At 35.9% G+C, this 20,933-nt stretch overlaps 2 protein-coding genes across 4 annotated transcripts in view; both read left to right on the plus strand.

The window, feature by feature from the left end:
* Positions 1-16,179, plus strand: part of LOC117922157 (pyrophosphate-energized membrane proton pump 3) — a 19,571-nt gene extending 3,392 nt beyond the window's left edge. For 2 of the 3 annotated variants that reach the window (XM_034840189.1, XM_034840190.1), the window contains exons 3-15: positions 448-651; positions 7,546-7,697; positions 7,785-7,932; positions 8,155-8,287; positions 10,873-11,045; positions 12,016-12,136; positions 12,624-12,811; positions 13,038-13,475; positions 13,571-13,735; positions 13,815-13,970; positions 14,068-14,179; positions 14,803-15,022; positions 15,629-16,092. In XM_034840189.1, the coding sequence (XP_034696080.1) occupies positions 448-651; positions 7,546-7,697; positions 7,785-7,932; positions 8,155-8,287; positions 10,873-11,045; positions 12,016-12,136; positions 12,624-12,811; positions 13,038-13,475; positions 13,571-13,735; positions 13,815-13,970; positions 14,068-14,179; positions 14,803-15,022; positions 15,629-15,728 (2,310 nt within the window). In that variant the 3' untranslated portion in view covers positions 15,729-16,092. Of the gene's footprint in view, positions 1-447; positions 652-7,545; positions 7,698-7,784; positions 7,933-8,154; positions 8,288-10,872; positions 11,046-12,015; positions 12,137-12,623; positions 12,812-13,037; positions 13,476-13,570; positions 13,736-13,814; positions 13,971-14,067; positions 14,180-14,802; positions 15,023-15,628 lie in introns of all 3 variants that reach the window. The other variant, XM_034840191.1, reaches the window with a different exon arrangement.
* Positions 16,180-16,649: 470 nt separating this feature from the next.
* On the plus strand, positions 16,650-17,492 carry LOC117922159. The gene has a single exon (XM_034840194.1). The coding sequence runs from the start codon at positions 16,752-16,754 to the stop codon at positions 17,151-17,153; it is 402 nt and encodes a 133-aa protein (XP_034696085.1). The 5' UTR covers positions 16,650-16,751; the 3' UTR covers positions 17,154-17,492.
* The last annotated feature ends 3,441 nt before the right edge of the window (positions 17,493-20,933 follow it).

The following is a 20,933-nucleotide window of genomic DNA, read 5'->3' on the forward strand; positions in this document are numbered from 1 at the left end:
ACTAAATGAGCCTTTAAGATGTTTCAATGTCTTAAATCCTCCTTTGTCTGGCCCAAGGGAAAACTCTTCTGTCTCTTTCTCTTACTTCAAATCTACATCTAGAGGAAGAGCAGAGCATGTTCTTACCTGATTGAAATCCAGCACACTCCATTTTGTATCTCTGCTGCACAATCTAACCACTCAGAAATGAGGACTAGGTGCAACTGTCCAGATGTGTCTTGCCTCTTTCAGAATAACCTGTATTTAGTCCCTCCAACAATTTTGAAAGTGTTAATGAATCTCCCCCCTGTCAAATCAGATCTATCATCTATGTTATTTTTCATCTCCTTATTTTGGACTTGATGGAGGATCACGAATGCCTTGTCATCTTGTTATTATCTTGTTGCTGATTTGTGCATTTTTAAAAAATTTCTTGTTTGGATAGCATTGACGAGTTGTTTTATGCAGATTTTTCGAATTTTCATGGGAATAAATGTCCGTGTGCTTTTTGTACTTCTGCTCTTGGGCTTGGGAGCTGTTTTTTATGTTGGGGCAAGAACTTCTCCAATCCTTGTGTTTGTCTTCTCAGTGTGCATCATCAGCTTCCTTTTATCAATCTATCTTACTAAATGGGTACTAGCGAAGGATGAGGGGCCTCCTGAGATGGCTCAGGTACATTTTTCAATATATTGTTATTAGTAATAGTAATGTTTAATTATTATTGTTAATTTGTTTTTTATATAATTTTTTTATCAGACAATAGTAGTATCATTTTTTAATTATTACTTGCTTTATAATCTTGCTGAAGATCATTTTTATTAAGTTGTAGTTAATTAAACTGCACAATGATTTGCTTATCATGTGCATGTTTATTCTATCATATGTAACTTGCCAAGTTTGCAAAAATGTACTAGATACCCTTTTTGGCAATTATGCATAAAATGGATTAAATACCGGTACTAAGTTTCTTTCTGCAAGCTGAGACTTTGCAGAGGTTTGATTATGAGATCTGGAGCATTGATCTGTATTTTAATGTCTGTAAGTACGGTCTGGTGCATGTCAGGTGGATCAACTATTCAATACATGTTTTATACTAATTCTATTGAACTTTTGGGCTAATAAATAAGTGGACCTTTTAACTCAGTTTTAGATCAGGGAATTTTTAGACACCTTATTCTAAACCATATAACTCAGATCCCTGATAATGTCCCAGAAAAACTAAAATGCATTTTAACCTATCTTTTTGGGATACTCTCTCCTTACATAGGAGCTAGGGTAGAATTTGTAAATACTTGGTTAGAAAAGGAATGTATGAGTATAGGAGAAAGAAGTCAAATAAAGAAATAAGACATGAATCAACAACTTTGTAGAAGATTGTATGTAGGAGAAAATTTTTTATTATTAAATTATTTTTATACCAAAATTTATCTTCTTTTAAATCTAAATTTTCATTATCATCCCTTCATATAATATAATAAAATTAAAATTCTAAAAAAAAATCTATTTTAATTTATTTATGGGAACTTCATTGAGTCAAGCTTTTTTTAATTGGTTTATGTTGAAATTGATATATTTTTTTAAATAAAACTTTTTATTCATAATTATTTTAAATAAATAAAATTCAAATTCTAAATAAAAATAAATTAGGCAATACGCTCTTTTTATTTATTATAAACTATGTATGCTATTTAAGATTTTTTTTTTTTGCAATTTTTTATTCAAAAATTTATTTTTGTTGATTTTATTATTAATATTGCATTACTTAATACTATATTTAGTTAAAGTTAGAAAGGAAAAATAGAAGCATAGAAAAATGGTGAAGAAAACCTCTCATATTTAGTTATCCAAGGAAAATTTGAGATGAAAAAGATCAAATTGTTGAGAAATGCACTTTCCCTATACTTTCCTTAATTCTTTTTCTACCTCATGTTCCATGTCATTCAAACATAGGAAAATGATTTTCCTTAACATTTTTCCCCTTTTCCTAGCATTTTCCAAGAACCAAACATACCCTTGAATAAAATATTACGATGAAGCAAAATAAACCTCTACTTTTTATTATTATTAAACATTTATGAGATAAATGGAATGGAGTTGGTGCTCTAAAGAAGTGAGGGGTAGCTATGGTGTTGGGTTATGGAAGGCTATAAGGAATTTGTAGGAGTTAGTTTCTTGCAAAAATTCTTTCATGATGGGCAATAGGAGAGGGCTTAAGTTTTGGAAAGACATTTGCTATGGTGATGAGCCTTTTTGTGTCTCTTTCCCATCCTTATTTGCCCCAGCCAGCTCTAAAGAGGCTTGGGTGGCAGATTTGTGGATGCACTCTTCTGAGGGGAGTGTTTGGATTCCTAACTTCTCTAGACCTCTCAATGACTAGGAGATTGAGACTATGGAGTGCTTTTTGTTAAGGATTCAAGGTAAGGCGGTGGATGTGGATGGGAAGGACATGGTATTTTGGGTGGAGACAAAGAGTGTATCCTTCTCTGTTAAGTCCCTCTATTCTATTCTTGAGGGAGTAAGGGTAGAGCCCTTCCCAACAAGTGTAGTGTGGAATGCGTGGGTTCCTCCAAAGGTAAGCTTTTTTGCTTGGGAGGCAACGTGGGAGAAAGTTTTGACTTTGGATCAACTACAAAGGAGGGGTTGGTCTTTAATCAATAGATGCTCACTTTGTTTTGCTCAGGAGGAGTCGATTGATCGCATTCTCTTGCATTGGGGAAAGGCGAGGGTGTTGTGGAGCTATTGTTATCCTTGTTCGAAGTGTGTTAGGTGATCCACTCTATAGTTAGAGAGACCCTTTTAGGGTGGCATGACTCTTTTGTTAGAAGAAAGCGGAAGAAAGTTCGGAGAACTATGCCTTTATGTCTTTTTTTGGACAATATGAAAAGAGAGAAATGGAAAATCTTTCGACAATGTAACCCTGAGGGGTAGCTCAATTGGTCCGGCCTTGGGTTTGCTCCCCAATGGTCACTAGTTCGAGTACCCTTAGGGCCATTGGAGGTTTACTCGGTGGTTAACTTCAGGGCCCCGTGGGATTAGTCGAGGTGCGCGTAAGCTGGCCCGGACATCCACGATTATAAAAAAAAAAAAAAAAAAAAAAAAAATCTTTTGACAATGTGGAGCCTTCTGTTTAAAAGCTGAAATTTTTGTTTTTGCGCAGCTTGTTATCTTGGACTAATTTGTTTATAGAAAATTCAACTATGTCCATAATAGATTTTATTGATTGGTTGGGTCGGATTGAGAGAGAGTATTTTTGTTTTACCTATCCTTTTTGGTGCTTGTTTTTTTTTTTTTGATAAGTAAAAGAAGTATATTAAACGAAAGAGGAAACACCAAAAAACGGTGCCCTCTAAGTATACAGGGAGTATACACACCACCTTCCCTAACTAGGAGCCTATCTAGTCTACAAAACTTACAAGAGAAGAATGACTCACTGCTAGGGAACCCCTGACCCAAAACCAGAGATTACATATAAAAGAATATTTCAACCTTTGAAGCGAAAGATCCTCATCCCCAAACGCTAACCTATTTCTCTCCTTCCAAACTGACCAAAAAATACATAAAGGCGCCATTTGCCAAGCCTTCTTGCGTCTTTTTCCCACAAACCTTCCATTCCATCCAAGAAGAGTTGTCTTCAATGTACACGAGAGAGTCCAAGATATTCCAAAAAGAGAGAAAAGGAGGTTCCATAAGACCCGCGTCTTGACACAATGCAGTAGTAGATGATCCACTGTTTCTTCTTCAGATAAACAGAGAAAGCACCTATTTGCCAAAGAGAACCCCCTCCTTTGAAGTTGCTCCTGTGTTAAAACTTTACCCCAAGAAGCCTCCCAAGCAAAGAAAGCTACCTTGGGAGGCACTCTTGCCCTCCAAATTCTTTCACTAGGGAACAAAGAAAGGCCCCCCGGCTCCATCATAGAATAAAGGGATCTAACAGAGAAAGCCCCATCATTTGAAGCTGTCCATATCACTCTATCTTCCTTCTCCCTTTGAACCCTGAAAGCTTGGATCCTCTGCAACAACCGCTCCACCAAATCAATCTCCCAATCATTAAAGGCCCTTGCAAAGAGAGGAGTCCAACCAACCCCATCACCAACCGGATTCCACACCTCCGCAACCCAAGCATTCTTTGACATGGATATGGAAAAAAGAGATGGGAAGGACTCACAAAGAGGCCCATCACCACACCACTTGTCTTTCCAAAATTTCACTCTTTGCCCATTACCCAGATGGAAAGCTACCCTGCCATCTAACAGCCCCCACTCCGTTTCTTCCCATCACATCCCGAGTATACCAGCCCCCCTCCTCTACGCCATACTTGAGGCTAATTACATTTCTCCACAACGCTCTCTCTCATTAGCAAACCTCCAATTCCACTTACCCAAAAGGGCGTTATTCATCAAAGATAAATTTCTCACCCCTAGCCTACCTTTCTTTTTCTCCAAGCAAACCAAGTTCCATCTTACAAGGTGAGGTTTATGGGCTAAAGATCCCCCACCCCACAGAAAATCTCTCTGAATTTTCTCCAATCTCAACCTCACTTTTCTAGGCAAATGAAAGAGAGACATCAAATAGATAGGCATACTGGACATGGTGCTTCTAATTAGGGTGAGTCTCCCCCCTTTAGATATGTACTGCCTCTTCCACATAGCAAGCCTTCTACAAAAACGCTCTTCAACCCCATCCCACACCGCCAAAGAATTGAAAGCTGCCCTAAGGGGCATTCCCAAATAACTAGAAGGAATCCCTCCCACTTTACACCCCAACTCCAAAGCCAAACCCTCTATATTCAGCACCCTTCCAACTGGGATCATCTCACTCTTCTCTAAGTTAATCCTCAAACCCGAACACGCCTCAAACCACATGAGAAGCCAACTTAGATAAGTCATCTCGTCTGAAGACTCCTCACAAAAAACCAACGTATCATCCGCAAACAACAAATGCGATATATGCATCCCCTCACCCCTCCCACCACTCACCTTCCACCCAGATAAGTAACCCCCACTAATAGCCCTTCTCATCATACTGCTAAAAACCTCCATGGCAATCACAAACAAATAAGGGGAAAGGGGATCTCCTTGTCTTAGCCCCCTCGAGCTTTGAAAAAAACCGGATGGAGACCCATTAACTAACACTGAGAATTTCACTGTGGAGATACACCAATCAATCCACTTTATCCGTCTCTTTCCAAACCCCATCTCTTTAAGAACAGCCAACAAAAAGCTCCAGCTAACACGGTCATAAGCCTTCTCTATATCCAACTTGCATAACACCCCTCCCACATTGTCTTTCAATCTTGAGTCCACAGCCTCGTTTGCAATCAGCACTGCATCCAAAATCTGTCTGCCCTCAACAAAAGCATTTTGAGACTCTAAGATCACTTTCCCCATCACCTTTTTAATTCTATTAGCCAACACCTTGGCCAGCAACTTGTAGAGGCTGCCTACAAGGCTGATAGGCCTGAAATCTTTCAAATCTTCAGCTCCTCCCTTCTTTGGGACTAGGACAAGGAATGTCGCGTTTAAAGATTTTACAAATCTGCACCTCTCATGAAATTCCTTGAAGAAGCCCATTATTTCAGCCTTTACTAAATCCCAACTGAACAACCAAAAAGCCATGGTGAAGCCATCCGGACCGGGGGCTTTATCCTTGCCTAGATCTGAAAGAGCCGCAAACACCTCCCCTTCCGTAAAGGGAATTTCCAGCCCCTCAGCCTCACAGCTGTCTAACCTCATGAAGGGCAACCCCTCAACACCAGGACGCCACCCCCCTTCTTCAGTGTACAGATTATTAAAAGCACCCACCACACTATTTTTTAAATCTAACTCCTCCGTATGCCAAAACTCATCAACTTTCAACCTAGACAACCAGTTCCTTCTGCTGTGCTCATTCGCCATCCTATGAAAGAATTTGGTATTATTGTCCCCCTCCTTCAACCACAATTCCCTTGATCTCTGTCTCCAAAAAATTTCTTCCCTCAACACCCATGTTTTATAAGTCTCCTTAGCCTCCTTCCTTGCTTCACAATCCTCTAGACTCAGAGTTGAATGATTCTCCACTGCATCCCAGTACATCACCTGGCTAAGAGCTTCTCTCTTCTTAGTCTCAATTACCCCAAAAACTTCTTTATTCCAAGTCTTTAAAAGCCCTTTTAAGACTCTTAATTTTGCATCCAAAACAAAGCTACAAGACCTAGAAAAAGTTAAACTGCCCCACCACCTCTTGATCTGATCCATGAACCCCCTTTCCTCCAGCCACATATTCTCAAATCTGAATGGAGACGGACCCCTCTTCAAACCTCCACCTTCAAGTAGGATAGGAAAATGATCAGCACCAAACTTCTATTTAATTGATTTCATTCTTATAATTAAAAATTTGGAGTAAAGACAAAATACTGGACGAAAGCTTAATACCAGTTCTTTCCGTAGTTGAAGATAACTGTTTAGAACGTTTTTAAACATTCATACCATTTTTGAAATAAAGGATGATTGAAAAATGGTTGTTACATTTCCATAGAAGGAAAAATAATAATGGTTTTTTTTTAGTTTTAACCATAACATGTGAAATTGTATTATTAAATCAAGATTTAATCACTGCACTCAGTGCATTTTTATCTCAATAGTTGTTACATTTCCATACAAGGAAAAATAATAATGGTTTTTTTTTTTTCTTTTCTTTTTAACCGTAACATGTAAAATTGTATTCTTAAATCAAGATTAATCACTGCACTCAGCGTGCATTTTTATCTCCATAAGATATTATACAGAATGCTTAAATTTTCAAGGGATGTCATATAAAATTTCTAAAATGTATCATTTTCAGACTTCAGCTGCTTCCTTTATTAATCTGTTAAATTATATCCAACACTTAAACCTAAAATGATACCAAACACTTTTTGCTTTTTCTAATTCGGAACTAAAGTTTTTTAGTACTTAATTTTCATTTTGATCAAAAGTGACCTTAGTTTTTGATATAAAATTCTCCTTATTATTTGTGATGATAGAATGAATGGTAATTTAACATTCTCTAGCATATTTATCAAATATGTTGTAGTTTTGTGTTGATCAGGTAAGTTGATGTTTATGTTTGTATATCATTTCAATTACTTCAGAAAAAATTTGAGTCTCTTGTCATAAAAACTTTCTATGCAACTAGTTTGAGAGACATTTCTTATGAGGTGGTGGATAATTCTTGTCTCTGGTCTTTGAGATAAACTACAGAACCCTTTCATCAGGCACGGTTCTCTAAGGCTATTAATGTCAGTGTTACCAGGTGCTTTAAAGTCTTAAATTCAGGAACTCAAACATCCTTTAAAAGCATGAAGGGTGTAAGAAATTCCAAGCCTCCTTTTTATCATGGAGTTATAACCTTGCTGATCCATTTAGTTTTTATAGCTTCAGTAATGAAAGGGATCAAGATGGCTTTGCAACTTGTCATATCAAACACATGATCATCCTGTTATCAGTATTATTATCTGAGAATGACCAAACTTAAGAATGAAGTATTCTCATGGTTATAATTCAGAAATTCTTTGTGAACTTGTCCTGAGCTTATTATTCCACTTTCTAGATATCAGATGCAATACGTGATGGAGCAGAAGGTTTCTTCAGGACCCAATATGGGACTATTTCCAAGATGGCAATGTTACTAGCTCTTGTGATCCTTAGCATATATTTGTTTCGCAGTACAACTCCTCAACAAGAATCTTCTGGCATAGGAAGGTGATAACAGATTTACATATTAGATTGCATCTCTTCCACATCAATATTCTTGTGATGAACGATCCTGTTCTGGTCCTGTTGATACAGGTCAACAACTGCATATATTACTGTTGCTGCCTTTCTCCTAGGGGCTCTTTGTTCAGGAATTGCTGGGTATGTTGGAATGTGGGTGTCGGTACGAGCAAACGTTCGAGTCTCAAGTGCTGCAAGACGGTCTGCAAGAGAAGCATTGCAGGTTTTCCTTCATAGTTCATTATCAACTGAAAAACACTTTTTTATTTTTTAAGAAACTACTATATTAGCCCTTAAAGCCTGACTCAAGTGGCAGGGGTTTTGGGTGGGGATATGGGAAGAAGGTTCCAGGTTCATTTTCCTAATAGTGAGGAAAAAAATAACCCATCAAAATTTAAACAGGAAAATCTATATTTCTTTTGTAATAGGAAAATATTATGTGCAGATAGCTGTTCGTGCTGGTGGTTTCTCTGCCCTTGTTGTTGTTGGTATGGCTGTAATTGGTGTTGCCATCCTTTATGCCACATTTTATGTTTGGTTGGGGGTAGATTCGACAGGTTCAATGAAGGTTACTGATTGTAAGTAGTTTATTTGTTTTTTTATTTATTTATTACCATGAAACTTATAATACTTAACTATAAAAATTATGAATTCATATGTATTTCATATCATCATATATGGAGTAGGAAATTGATCTATAGATAAAAACCTATTGATCAGTCTGCTAAAGAAACAGGAAATCAACTGAAAAATTCACTGAAAAGAACTTGTGATGTCTGCACATATATAACAAGTTTCTGTCGTTGATATTCTGTTGAAAATCATCAAATCTATCCTTTCATTAACACGTGACTTTTTCTACCTAGCCTTTTGTCATTGTTTGTGCATGATCTCTCACCCTCTCTCTATATATCTGTGTGTGTCTGCACTTGAATGGTGAATTGATTCATGCATAAAGGAGTGTTCATGAGTCTGACAAAGAAATAAGAAATCAACTAAAAAATCACTGAACTACACATATTTCTGTTGAAATCCCTTTCATAATATCTCTCTGTATGTGTATGTGTGTACATGTGATGTATCTATGTACATATATGCACATCAACCAGTAAATTGGATGTAGAGTAAGACACTTGCCTAACACTTATCATAGACTACTACCCTTGGGACCTCCTTTTAGACCACTGTCAATTTTGGATCCTATTGAAGTGAGATTCAAAATAGACTTTCCTCTTGTGAGTATTAGTATTCATGATAGGGAGGTAACTTACCCATCTGAAAGGTATTCTTTCCAGTCTCCTGATGTATTACATGACCACATTTGCAATCCTGAAAATGATGTGTAGAAGGCTCCAAAAGATTCAGAGGGACTTTATTTTGGAGGAAGGCTCATTGGAGAAAAAAAATCCAATTGGTAAAATGGGGAACAGTGCATGGAGAAACTAAGGGATGGTTTGGGTATTATGAGTGTGGTGGTTCTTAATAAAAGCTTTGCTGGCTAAATGATTGAGGAGAATTGCCGGTGGGAGCAATAGTTTGTGCAGAAAAGTCATAGTGGGAAAGTTTGGTGAGAAAGGAGGATGGTGCTCTAAGGAGGTCAGGAAACTAATGGATCAAGCATATGGAAAATTATTAGGAAGGGATGAGATGATTTCTCAGTCAGAATGTATATGGTTGTAGGAGATGATCAACAAGATTTTGGTCAGTTATTTGGTGCGGTGATACTTCTCTGAAAGTTGGTTTCCCTCTTTGTTCAATTTAGCCACTCATAAGGTTGCAGGGATAGGTGATTGTTGGGATTGAGGAGTTGGGCCTAGAGTAAATTGGATCCCGATATTTAGGAAGGTTTTTTCAATTGGGAGCTTGAGAGGTGGGAATCATTCTTGAAGCTGTTACACCAAGAAACAATCAAAAGTGATGTGAAAGACAAGTTGTCATGGAAGGCTTCAAAGAAAGGGGTATTTTTGGTGAAATCCTACTTCAAGGTTCTGGTTGCAGGTGAGGCTACTTCTTTTCCTGTCAAAGAGATTTGAAGAAACAAAGCTCCTTCCAAGGCAGGTTTCTTTATGGGAAGCAACATCAGAAAAAAATTTGAAAATATATCAGCTGAAGAAGTGTCAATGGGCGCCAGTTAATAGGTGTTGTTTATGTAAATGTATGGAGGAATCTACCAATCATATTCTGATTCATCGTGGGTGGATAAACAGTTTGCGGAGTTTACTCTTTGTATTGTTTTCTGTTTCTTGGGTTCTCCCCCATTGAGTTAAAGACTTGTTACCTCGATGGCGGGGTGGTTTCTTAGATAATAGTAGCAAGAAAGTTTAGATAACGGCTCCTTTTTGCATGTTCTGGATTATTTACAAAGAAAGAAACAGTAGAATTTTTTAAGGTGTGGAAGAATCTGTATCAGTGGCTGAAACTATCTTACTCAAAACCTTGCTATCATGGCGGAAGCCAATTTATACTTGTTGGATTTTGTAGATAGTCTGGGTTCCACATGGCTCTTCCCTTTGTTTTGTGTTTCCCCCTTCTCTCTCTCTCTCTCTCTCTCCTTTTGTTTTCTTTTTTATGGTCCTTGAATAATCCCTATGGATGGGGATGCACCCCCCTTTGTTGTTAGGTGACATGTTAATAAAATTCTATTTTGCTTGTCAAGAAAACTGTACATATGTACATTGTTAACCTAGTTTACAAAATCTGTTGGTTTCCTTGATTTGGAGTCAGAATTTAGTCTTCAAATTTTTATTGGTAAGTAAGATAATTCATGTTGAAGAATTCTTTTAATAGGGCCATATCCCATGCGAAGTAGTATTTAGAGAACCCCTATGGGGAGCACCTGGTAACTACAAAAGAAACATCTATGACACTTACCATCTACAAAAATCACAAAAATATGCTTCCTGCTTTTTCTACAAACTGACCTTGCCACCCTAATAAGCTATCTCAATTGACATTTACCTTGAATACCGTAGGAACTCCCTTAGCCTTACCAAAATGCTTTGGGACTGATTAGTGGTCACTTTATCCGTTAATGTGCCTATTTAATTATATGTTATTTATGTTTTTTTACATCTCTTTTACACCTACCATTTTCTTGAATTAGCATGCACATGTATTAATGTGGTTTAATCTGTTTATTGACTTCAATGTACTTCTTTCCCAGTGCCTCTTCTTCTTGTGGGATATGGATTTGGAGCTTCATTTGTTGCCCTTTTTGCTCAGTTGGGTGGTGGAATATATACAAAAGCAGCAGATGTTGGAGCTGATCTGGTTGGAAAGGTGGAGCAGGGAATACCTGAAGATGATCCTCGAAATCCTGCTGTGATTGCAGATTTGGTATCGAACTTCTCCTTTATGTTCATTTCTTTGTTTAAAAGCACTTGTGTTAGCCAGAATGTTGCTTGTTAGTTTACATTTAAATTGGTTTCTTGTCCATTTTTATTCTGTGGCTTGTCACTATTTAGTGTGGAATTTGTTGGATGTTTGAATTGAAAATAGTATGAAAATTGGTTAGTGCAATTATTTTCTCCTTTAAAGGTAGAATTTTCAATATTTTATCTTTGTTTTCTGTTCATGGTACTTTTGTGATAAATGCTAGACAAGCTATTATGGCCAAGTCAATATGCATTCCCAAGATGAAATTTGGCCTTCTTGTGAATGTAAAATCTTCTTACTGCTTCCTACAAATTGCAAAAGGTTTTTTTCACATGCCATCTTTCACGTGCAATTACTTCATTTCCTTTCAAATTTGGGGATAATTTATGGTACGATATGGGTTATGGTCCCAGTTTGACGGTAATGCTCAGCTAATTTCACTTGCATTTGTGCATTTTTTTGTTGCAGAAATCTCTTATTTTCTTGAGTTTCTGCTCATGTTTGACCACCTCTTTTTGTCAATTGTGGTGATGATTCAGGCTTCTTAAGCACCAGATTAATTTAGGGATGCTTAATTATGTTTTGCTTCTCATTGTAATTGTCTGTTATCTTGTCTGTGGGTCTGTAATGATCTTGTTCACTTGCAAACAAGTGAGGTTAATTCATTTCTCATAGGTACTAATCTTTATTCCAAATGGGCTGGCCTTGAAACTTAATTCGTCAGATGCTGAAGTCATCTGAACTTTAGCAACCTTGAAGAACCTTTCTTTTTGTAGGACCTTGGAGGGCCCATAGTAGGATCCAACAGATAATAATCTGCTTCTTATGTAGATTTGTTTCATTGGTGCATTTTTCATGTCTTTGCCTTTTTTCTAAGGGAAAAATGTATGTCCTTTCCATAACAAGAGTTTTCCCTCTTCTTCATTTGAAGGTTGGAGACAATGTTGGTGATTGTGCTGCTAGAGGTGCTGATCTGTTCGAAAGTATTGCAGCTGAAATCATCAGTGCTATGATACTGGGTGGAACAATGGCTCAACGTTGCAAGATTGAAGGCAAGTACCTTGGTCTTGATGTTTAAAGGAAGTGCCTTGCTTGATAGAGGTTTCTTTCGTGTAACATAGTTCATGTTCAAGAATGGAGAGAGATAGAGAGACTGTGTGTATGGGGTGGGTGTGGGGAGGGGAGGAAGGGCTGGTTTAGGTTGAAGATATCCATGTACTTCCTTCTCACATTCTTGCTATGTTTTCCTTATGGTTTTTGAAATTGAAGTCCCTGATATGCTTCTGACCTTGAGCTTTGGAGTGATTTCTGTTGCAGTTAATTCTCCATAGCTAGTAGCGGATTACAATTTGTAGTGTTTTTTCATTCACTGTCAATTGTCTGCTCTCCAAACAAGTTTATACTAACCTAAACTGTGTCCCATTGTGGAATGATACATCTGATTGTGCTTTGACCTTCGCCATAGATCCATTACTGCTTTCGTCGGTTTGTTTGTTTTCTATAGATTGATCCTTTCAAATATTGATTATGTTCATGCAGATCCATCTGGTTTCATCCTGTTTCCTCTTGTCATTCACTCTTTTGACCTGGTAATATCATCGGTTGGAATATTTTCAATAAGGGGGACACGTGACTCTGGAGTGAAGTCACCTGTCGAGGATCCAATGGCAATTCTTCAGAAAGGATACTCCATTACAATAATTTTAGCTGTTTTGACATTTGGCTTGGTAAGATTTCATCTACTGGCTGAAAATGTTGGCGTTCTTCATAACAGTTGATTGTGGCTGCTGTTTTATCTGTCTTTCATCCTCAAGAATATTGTGATTGTCTTTCTCTCTAAAATTGATCAGATATTGGAAGCTTGCAATATTTTACCTACTGTGATTATTATTATTATTATTATTGTGTACTGATGCATGTTTTTGTTGGTGACTCTTTGAATTACCTTTACAGTCTACCCGTTGGCTACTTTACACCGAACAAGCACCTTCTGCTTGGATGAACTTTGCCTTATGTGGATTAGTTGGAATTATGACAGCTTATGTTTTTGTCTGGATCACCAAGTACTATACTGACTACAAGCATGAACCTGTTCGCACTCTAGCTCTTTCTAGCTCCACAGGGCATGGGACCAACATAATAGCAGGTGTCAGTTTGGGTCTGGAATCTACTGCTCTTCCTGTCATCGTCATTAGCATATCTATTGTCTCAGCTTTCTGGCTCGGCCAAACTTCGGGCCTAGTGGATGAAACTGGGAACCCAACTGGTGGGCTGTTTGGGACTGCTGTTGCAACAATGGGAATGCTCAGCACTGCTGCCTATGTTCTAACTATGGATATGTTTGGTCCAATAGCTGATAATGCTGGTGGAATAGTAGAGATGAGTCAGCAGGTAGCCATTCTACAACTGAATTTTTCAATAATGTTGGCTGAATCAAAAGGAACTTTAGTGCTTTGTTTTTAACTTGATACAAAATGCTCTTACAGCCTGAAAGTGTTCGGGAGATCACTGATCTTCTTGATGCAGTTGGGAACACCACAAAAGCTACCACCAAGGGATTCGCCATTGGATCCGCGGCACTTGCATCCTTCCTTCTGTTCAGTGCTTATATGGATGAGGTGTCAGCATTTGCTCATGAACCTTTTAAGCAGGTAAGTGGACGCTACTTTGATCTCTTCATCATGTTTACATTCTCTAACTCACTGCTTTTTTATGTTAATCACCTTACAGGTTGATATTGCCATTCCAGAAGTTTTTGTTGGTGGGTTGTTGGGCTCTATGCTTATTTTCCTATTTAGTGCATGGGCATGTTCTGCAGTTGGCCGGACTGCTCAAGAGGTTGTCAATGAAGTAAGAAGACAGTTTATTGAGAGGCCAGGTATCATGGTGAGTATGATTCTCTATAGCATTTTTATGGTTTATCATGAATGTAGGTTTTAATTTTTAATTGATGCATGAAATTGTTTTAACATGTTTGCTACAGGACTATAAAGAGAAACCAGACTATGGTCGTTGTGTTGCCATTGTAGCATCTGCATCTCTGAGGGAGATGATAAAACCCGGTGCTTTGGCTATTGTATCACCTATAGTGGTTGGTGGGTTATCTGCTCTTTGCTCATTAGCCTTTTGTCATGCTCAAGAAAAAATTGTTGTTATTGTTGCTCTAGCAGTTATGGAACATCATGTTTTTGCATTCCAGTGGTGAAGATTGTCTCTACGTTCTGTACTAATGGGGAGCTCAGAACATGTTAGGGTGGTGCTCATTAAGCTGCCACATTATAGTCAAAATAAAGAACTGACAATTAGGAGGTTTTTAGAACTCAAGTTTTGGTTAATGGGGCTGTGGAATGTGAATTTTTTCCGGCATTCTCTCGCCCTCTTTTCTCTTCTGATTAAGTGCATATTTCTCAATTTCTTTCTATTCATTTTCTCAAATATTACTGTATCTAGCTAATGCATTATAGGATAACATACACTAATATCTAACTCGTTTTTCCATACAATAGCAGTGTTTTTAAATGAACGGTTTGGTTATGCCATCCAGTAATTTCTTAAGCATCTATGCATTTGTACCTGTAAATGCTTATATCTGGCATAGACAGTTGTCTAAATGTCTCTAACCTTTAACCTTTTGTGATTGAGTGATGTTGCTATTTTCGTTTCTTGTTTCGTTCGGTTATTTTGGGGCTTTCTCATCTTATGTTTATATCGCTTGCAGGCTTTCTGTTCCGGATTTTGGGATACTACACCGGACATCCTCTACTCGGGGCTAAAGTTGTGGCTTCAATGTTGATGTTTGCAACAGTTGCGGGTATACTCATGGCCCTTTTCCTGAACACAGCTGGTGGTGCCTGGGACAACGCAAAGAAGTATATAGAAACGGGCGCTCTTGGAGGCAAGGGAAGTGATGCCCACAAAGCTGCAGTTACCGGAGACACGTAAGTCTCATTCCTGCTTACTGGGGGGTAGTCAAATGAATTTCTTGCTCCTCGTTTGTGAATCCAAGGGTCTATAGCGTCTGTTGGGTAATGTTTTCCAAAATGGTTTTAAAAAATATAGGGTCCATTTGTTAACTATTCTCAAAAATAGTTTTTTGTTTTTCAAAATAAAAAAATAGGAAAATATATTTGACATTATTTTTTGAAGACTTTTAAAAAATTATTATACAAATATGAAATACTATAGATAAAAATTATTTTTAAAAACATAGAAAACAAGTTAACATTCAAGTTCTCAAATAGATTTTTATTTTATAAAATATTAAAGAATATTTTTCAAAAACTATTTTTTAGAATTGTTTTCCCAGAGTCATAGATTTTAATAACCATTCCTGGGAGCAATTATTAATTGTACAATTGGGAAACAAAATTCTATTAGGAAACCCAAATATAAATGGTAGTTTTTTCTGACTTATTTTCCATGAAGTCACTATGCTTTCAGAACCAACTTTCAAAAACCTGTTTTTAGTAGAAAACCATTTTCAAGCATTCCCTAATTATTGTATTTCTAAAAATTACATAACGCCCATTTTCCTTGGTGTGCAGTGTGGGAGACCCCTTCAAAGACACGGCCGGACCGTCCCTCCATGTCCTAATCAAAATGTTGGCAACCATCACTCTGGTCATGGCACCGGTCTTTCTGTGAGAAGAATTGAGGCTATATTTAAATCTATTTTGGTAAATACGGTACCCATTGCTCTCTTCGAATCATTTTGATATCTTCTTGCAAATATACAGAGATAGGTGGATGTAACTCAATTAGAGTGCCTGAATTTTCCTTCTTTTAACTTGAAATAAGAGATGTTCAATAGTTAGCTTTTATCAACATTCTTTTATAAATATGCAGCTAAGTGTCGGGATTGATGGATCAGTAGATCAGTTTAAACCCTTAAAAACGCCATGTGAGAGCAATCGTAAGAGTCGGGAGAACAGTGTATGGCTTTTGATCAAATCATCAAACCCAGTAATGTATTATTTTCTATTGATTATCACTCTGGGGAAGTTGATCATACTTGTACTGCATATTTTGAAGTTAGGGAGAGTGGTCTGCCATGCATGTTAGACCACTCAATAGAATGATTAGGGTTGATTTTTAATCCAAGTTTCCATCAATCTTATTTTCCTTAGCTCGGGTTTAATTCAAATTAATTTCTAATCAAATTGCCCATCATGACTCCATTTAGTAAAATCAAAATTATAAAATTCACTCAATTTTTCTACCTTTGCACAAAACTCTTTTTTGGTTTTTAAACGCCTATACAGAGATATGCCTAAAATGCCATTCCTTATTGAATAATAGATGAAGAAACCCTTATAATAAGAATATAGATATGGACGAATCAGTTTCTATCTACTTTTAATAATTTTATATATAATTATTAGAAAAAAAAATTAAGAATTATAGAGGGTTTAGATAGTGCCAATTGAATTGGATTTTTTTTAACTTAATAATTAAATAATTAAATTTAAGTTTTTTCTTTTATTACTCAATTCATCTTTAAATGCGAAAAAAGAAAATAATAATAATAAATTCTCACCTTATCCTAAATCCAAAGACCCCCAATTTGAAGGGTTTTATACGAGCCCCCCAAAACACTGCCTCTCTAGCCCAAAACCCTAAACCCTTCCTCTAGGGTCTCTGTTCATCTCCTCCATTTTCTGAGCATCAATGGAAAAACCACCAACTCCATCGGCCATCTCCTCTCAACCACCGCCACGAACACAGAAGCGAAAGCTCCCAACCCCAAAAGAGCTCATCGCCCACTACGAATCCCAGGGCATGGAACCTCAAGAAGCCTCCCTCAAAGTCATTGACGACCTCCAAACCGCCCTCTTCAGAGTCATCTCCTCCGGCCGAGGCAAGAAGGACCGGTTCACGATGGACGCGTCTCGGAAGCTCGACACCGCCAACGCCCGCCTCGCCATTCTCGAAATGAAGCTTGATTCCAAGCCTGGATACCCCCAAACCCTAGCCCTGGGGGTCGCTTCCGCCGGAATCGCCTCCGCGTTGCCTCACGTGTTTGGGGCTTTCTCTCAGATTTGGAGTTCTGTTAGTAGTGCCAGTAAGTGATTTTTTTTATTGTCAATTTTCTGTTTGGGAAGTGGGAGAGAGGAGTTTTGGTGACAATGGATGTGGCGAGGGTTTATGGGCTCTGTTTGCTTTCCGAGAAAAATGCAGGAAAATGGAAGATGTCATTTGGGTATTTACTGTAATCCTATTTAAAAAAAAAAAAAATCAGAAAGAATAAACCAAGCTGATTTGGAGTTCTGTTAGATCTGGGAGGAGTTTACAGTTTGGTTTTCGAGAAAATGCAGGAAAAGCGAGTATGTCTTTTTGATTTAGGCAGGAGGGAAAAGAACGTTTTAAATTGCTGATGTGGACTTAATGAAATATTTGAGTTTTATTTTTTATTAATTTTATTGAAGCGTTCTTAATTTATTAATACAATTAGAAATAAAATAAAATAAAATATTCAATAACAGATCCCAATATAATAATTTTTTTTTACTAATTTTTACTTGAATAATGCTTCAAAAAAGTTTTAGGCTGTGTTTGGGTTCTTAAAAATGGAAAAAGCATGTAATTATGAATAGAAAAATATCAAATATAATTAAATTAATTTAATACATATATATATATAATTTAATAATTTTTTTGGATGTGGAAAAATGATTTTTTTATACTTAGGTGAAAAAGAAAAAAATTAAAAAAATATATCAAGAAAAAAGAAGGAAAATTGTTAAAAAAAAAAAAAACAATTCTACTTTGTTTAGTGAGAAAAGTTTGGAGAAATGCATTTAATCCATTTATGAACAATTTAGTTTTATTTTTCATATATTTTTATATAGATATTCAAATGGGAAGAAAATTTTAAGTTAGCTTAGAAAGTGTTTTTGAAAATAATTCTAAAATATAGTTTTTAAGAACTTTTTTTTACAAAAATATTTTATAAACAAAGCTATTAAAAATATATATATCTCTTTGTAATTTTATATAAAAGGGAGAGAACTTTAATAAAAGATTATTCGTTTTTTTTCTATATTCTAATTTTTCTTTTTCATTTTCTTCTCCTTTCACTTTATTATTTTATAACAAAAACATATTTAATAACTATTTTCAAAAAAATATTTTTAGTTATTTTCACTTGTTTTTTAAAAATTGTTTTAAAAGGTAATTTAACACATAAAGAATGATTAAAACATATAAAAATATAAATTATTTTTAAAACATATTTAAAAATATAAAAAATATTTTAAAAATATTTTAGTTTTCAAAGAAACTTTTGTTTTATAAAATATTATAGGACAATTTTTTTAAAAAACATTTTAAAAAATAGTTTTTGATAATAAATTTTTAAATTGTTCTATTTTGTAAAACAAAAGTTTATTTAGGAACCTGAAATATTTTTAACATATTTTTTAAATGTATTTTAAAAATAGCTTTTATATGCCATGTTTTATTTTTAATTATTCTTCGTATTTTTATAATTATTTTTTAAAATAATTCTTAAAAATAATGAAAACATCTTATTTTTTATTTTTAAGAACACATAACTGTTTTTTATTTTATAATTATCAAACATGTTTTCCTATTTTTTGGTCTTGGAAAATATAAAGTTGTTTTCAAAAACATTTACCATACAAGACCTAATGTTCTTTAGGTATGGCTTGGAAAGTGACCTAACTTTATGTGGGTATGAAATCATGCATTTGAATATCCAAACTATTGTAATTTTGGTATTCTCAAATGAAATAAACTCATATAAGTAGTTTCATGAAAATAATGTAATATTAAATAATGTAATATTTGTTTGATACCATTTCAATGTTGCTCGGTTAAAGTGGAATAATATCTTGTTAATAAATTAATAGAAAAAGTAATGTCTAAGTGTATACAATTAGTGAGATAAATAAATACATTAATAGCACTAAGATATGATACTTTAAAACCAAGAAATTTTTGTAATTTTTATAAGGATGAAATGAGTTTTTTTTCTTTTTCACTTCAAGTAATTGAACATATTTAAGAACTTAAAGGATGTATTTTATCCATATGAAAACTCTTCAAATTTTTCTTAATGTATATTAATTAGTGTATTAAAAATTTATTTGGAAAATCCTCGATTTGTAAGTTGAGACAAAATTTTGTTTTTCCAATATCTCTAATCTCAAATTCTTTTTTTCAAATAATTTGTTATTCTTATGAGTTTTTTAAGAGTTCCAACAAAATTTAAGTCATCAACATATATTTTAATAATTACAAATCTAATTTTTTATTATTTATTTATTTTTTAAATGAAAATGTATGAATATATAGGATTATTTGCATACCTTTTTTTCCATAGTTATTTGCTAAAACAATTCTACCACATGTATTCAAATTGTTTCAATCCATACACGCTCAAAGTTTTCCATTATTTGTTTTAAGGAATTTTTATTTTTTTTTATAGGCAAATGCAGAAATATATTAGAAAATGGCACCTTGAGGTTAACCCAAAAGCATACAGGGGGTATACAAGAGGCACCTTAAGGCACAAACAAAAGAAGAGAAGATACAAAACCATCCCTCATCTAGCGCCTAGCCAATCAAAAAAACTAAGTAAAGGAAGAGGACCTTCATTTATAACCAACTTAGTCCACAACCAAAGATTACAAACAAAAGAATTTTTCAACCTATGAATCGAAAAATCCTCATTATCAAAGGCAATCATATTTCTTTCCTTCCAAACCGCCCAAAAAAGGCACAAAGGGGTTGTCTTCCACACCTTTCTACGCTTCTTGCCCAAGTTAAAGCCCTGCCATCCAATAAGGGTATCTCTAACCGAAAAAAGGGATGACCCAAGTAACTCCAAAAAGGGTAAACAATAACTCTCATAAACTCTTGCCCTGGTGCAATGCATAAGAATATGATCAATGGACTCCTTTTCCTCACAGCAAAAGAAACATCTATTAGCAAGAACCCGACCCCTCTTTTTAAGCTGATCCAGAGTAAGCACCTTTCCCCAAGAAGCCTCCCAAGCAAAAAAGCTCACTTTGGTAGGCACACTAGGGCTCCAGATCATACCATAAGGGAATAGATCAACTCTTCTTGAAGCTAGATCATTATAAAGGGATTTAACTGAGAAAATCCCATTTGAAGTCTCTTTCCACAGCATTCTATCTTCCACAAGAGGAATAAGCCTTACTCCCTGGATTTTCAAAAGTAGCCTCTCCACCTCCTCCACCTCCCAATCATTGAAGGGCCTAGAGAATCTAGGACTCCAAACCCCTTTCTCTCCTGAAGGATCCCAAAACTCCATTACCCAAGCCTCCTTAGAGGAAGCAAAAGCATACAAGGAGGGAAAAGAATTACAGAGGGCAAGGTTCTCACACCAATTATCTTTCCAAAATTTCACCCTTCTACCATTCCCCACTGAAAAAACGACTTTATTTTGCATAAGGGCACCTTCCTTCCTTATTTCCTTCCAAAATCCTACTCTATAACTCTCCCTAACTTCTCTAGTAACCCAACCCTCTTCTTCCTCCCCGAACTTCCTACTAATGACATGCCTCCAAAGATTCTCCCTTTCATTTGCAAAGCGCCAGTTCCACTTGCAAATAAGGGCCCTATTGAGAGTAGATAGACGTCTAACTCCTAAGCCACCATTCGTTTTGTCCAAACAAATGGTATCCCAATTAACTAGGTGAGGCTTCCTCTCCAAAGCTCCCCCTCCCCACAAGAAATCCCTTTGAATTTTTTCCAACCTTAAACTAACCACTCTTGGCATTCGAAGTAAAGACATCAAGTATATGGGCATACTTGACAATGTACTACAAATTAGAGTGATTCTCCCTCCTTTGGATATAAATT

Source organism: Vitis riparia, chromosome 9 (genome assembly GCF_004353265.1).
Source record: "Vitis riparia cultivar Riparia Gloire de Montpellier isolate 1030 chromosome 9, EGFV_Vit.rip_1.0, whole genome shotgun sequence".
In the NCBI taxonomy this organism is placed as follows: domain Eukaryota; kingdom Viridiplantae; phylum Streptophyta; class Magnoliopsida; order Vitales; family Vitaceae; genus Vitis; species Vitis riparia.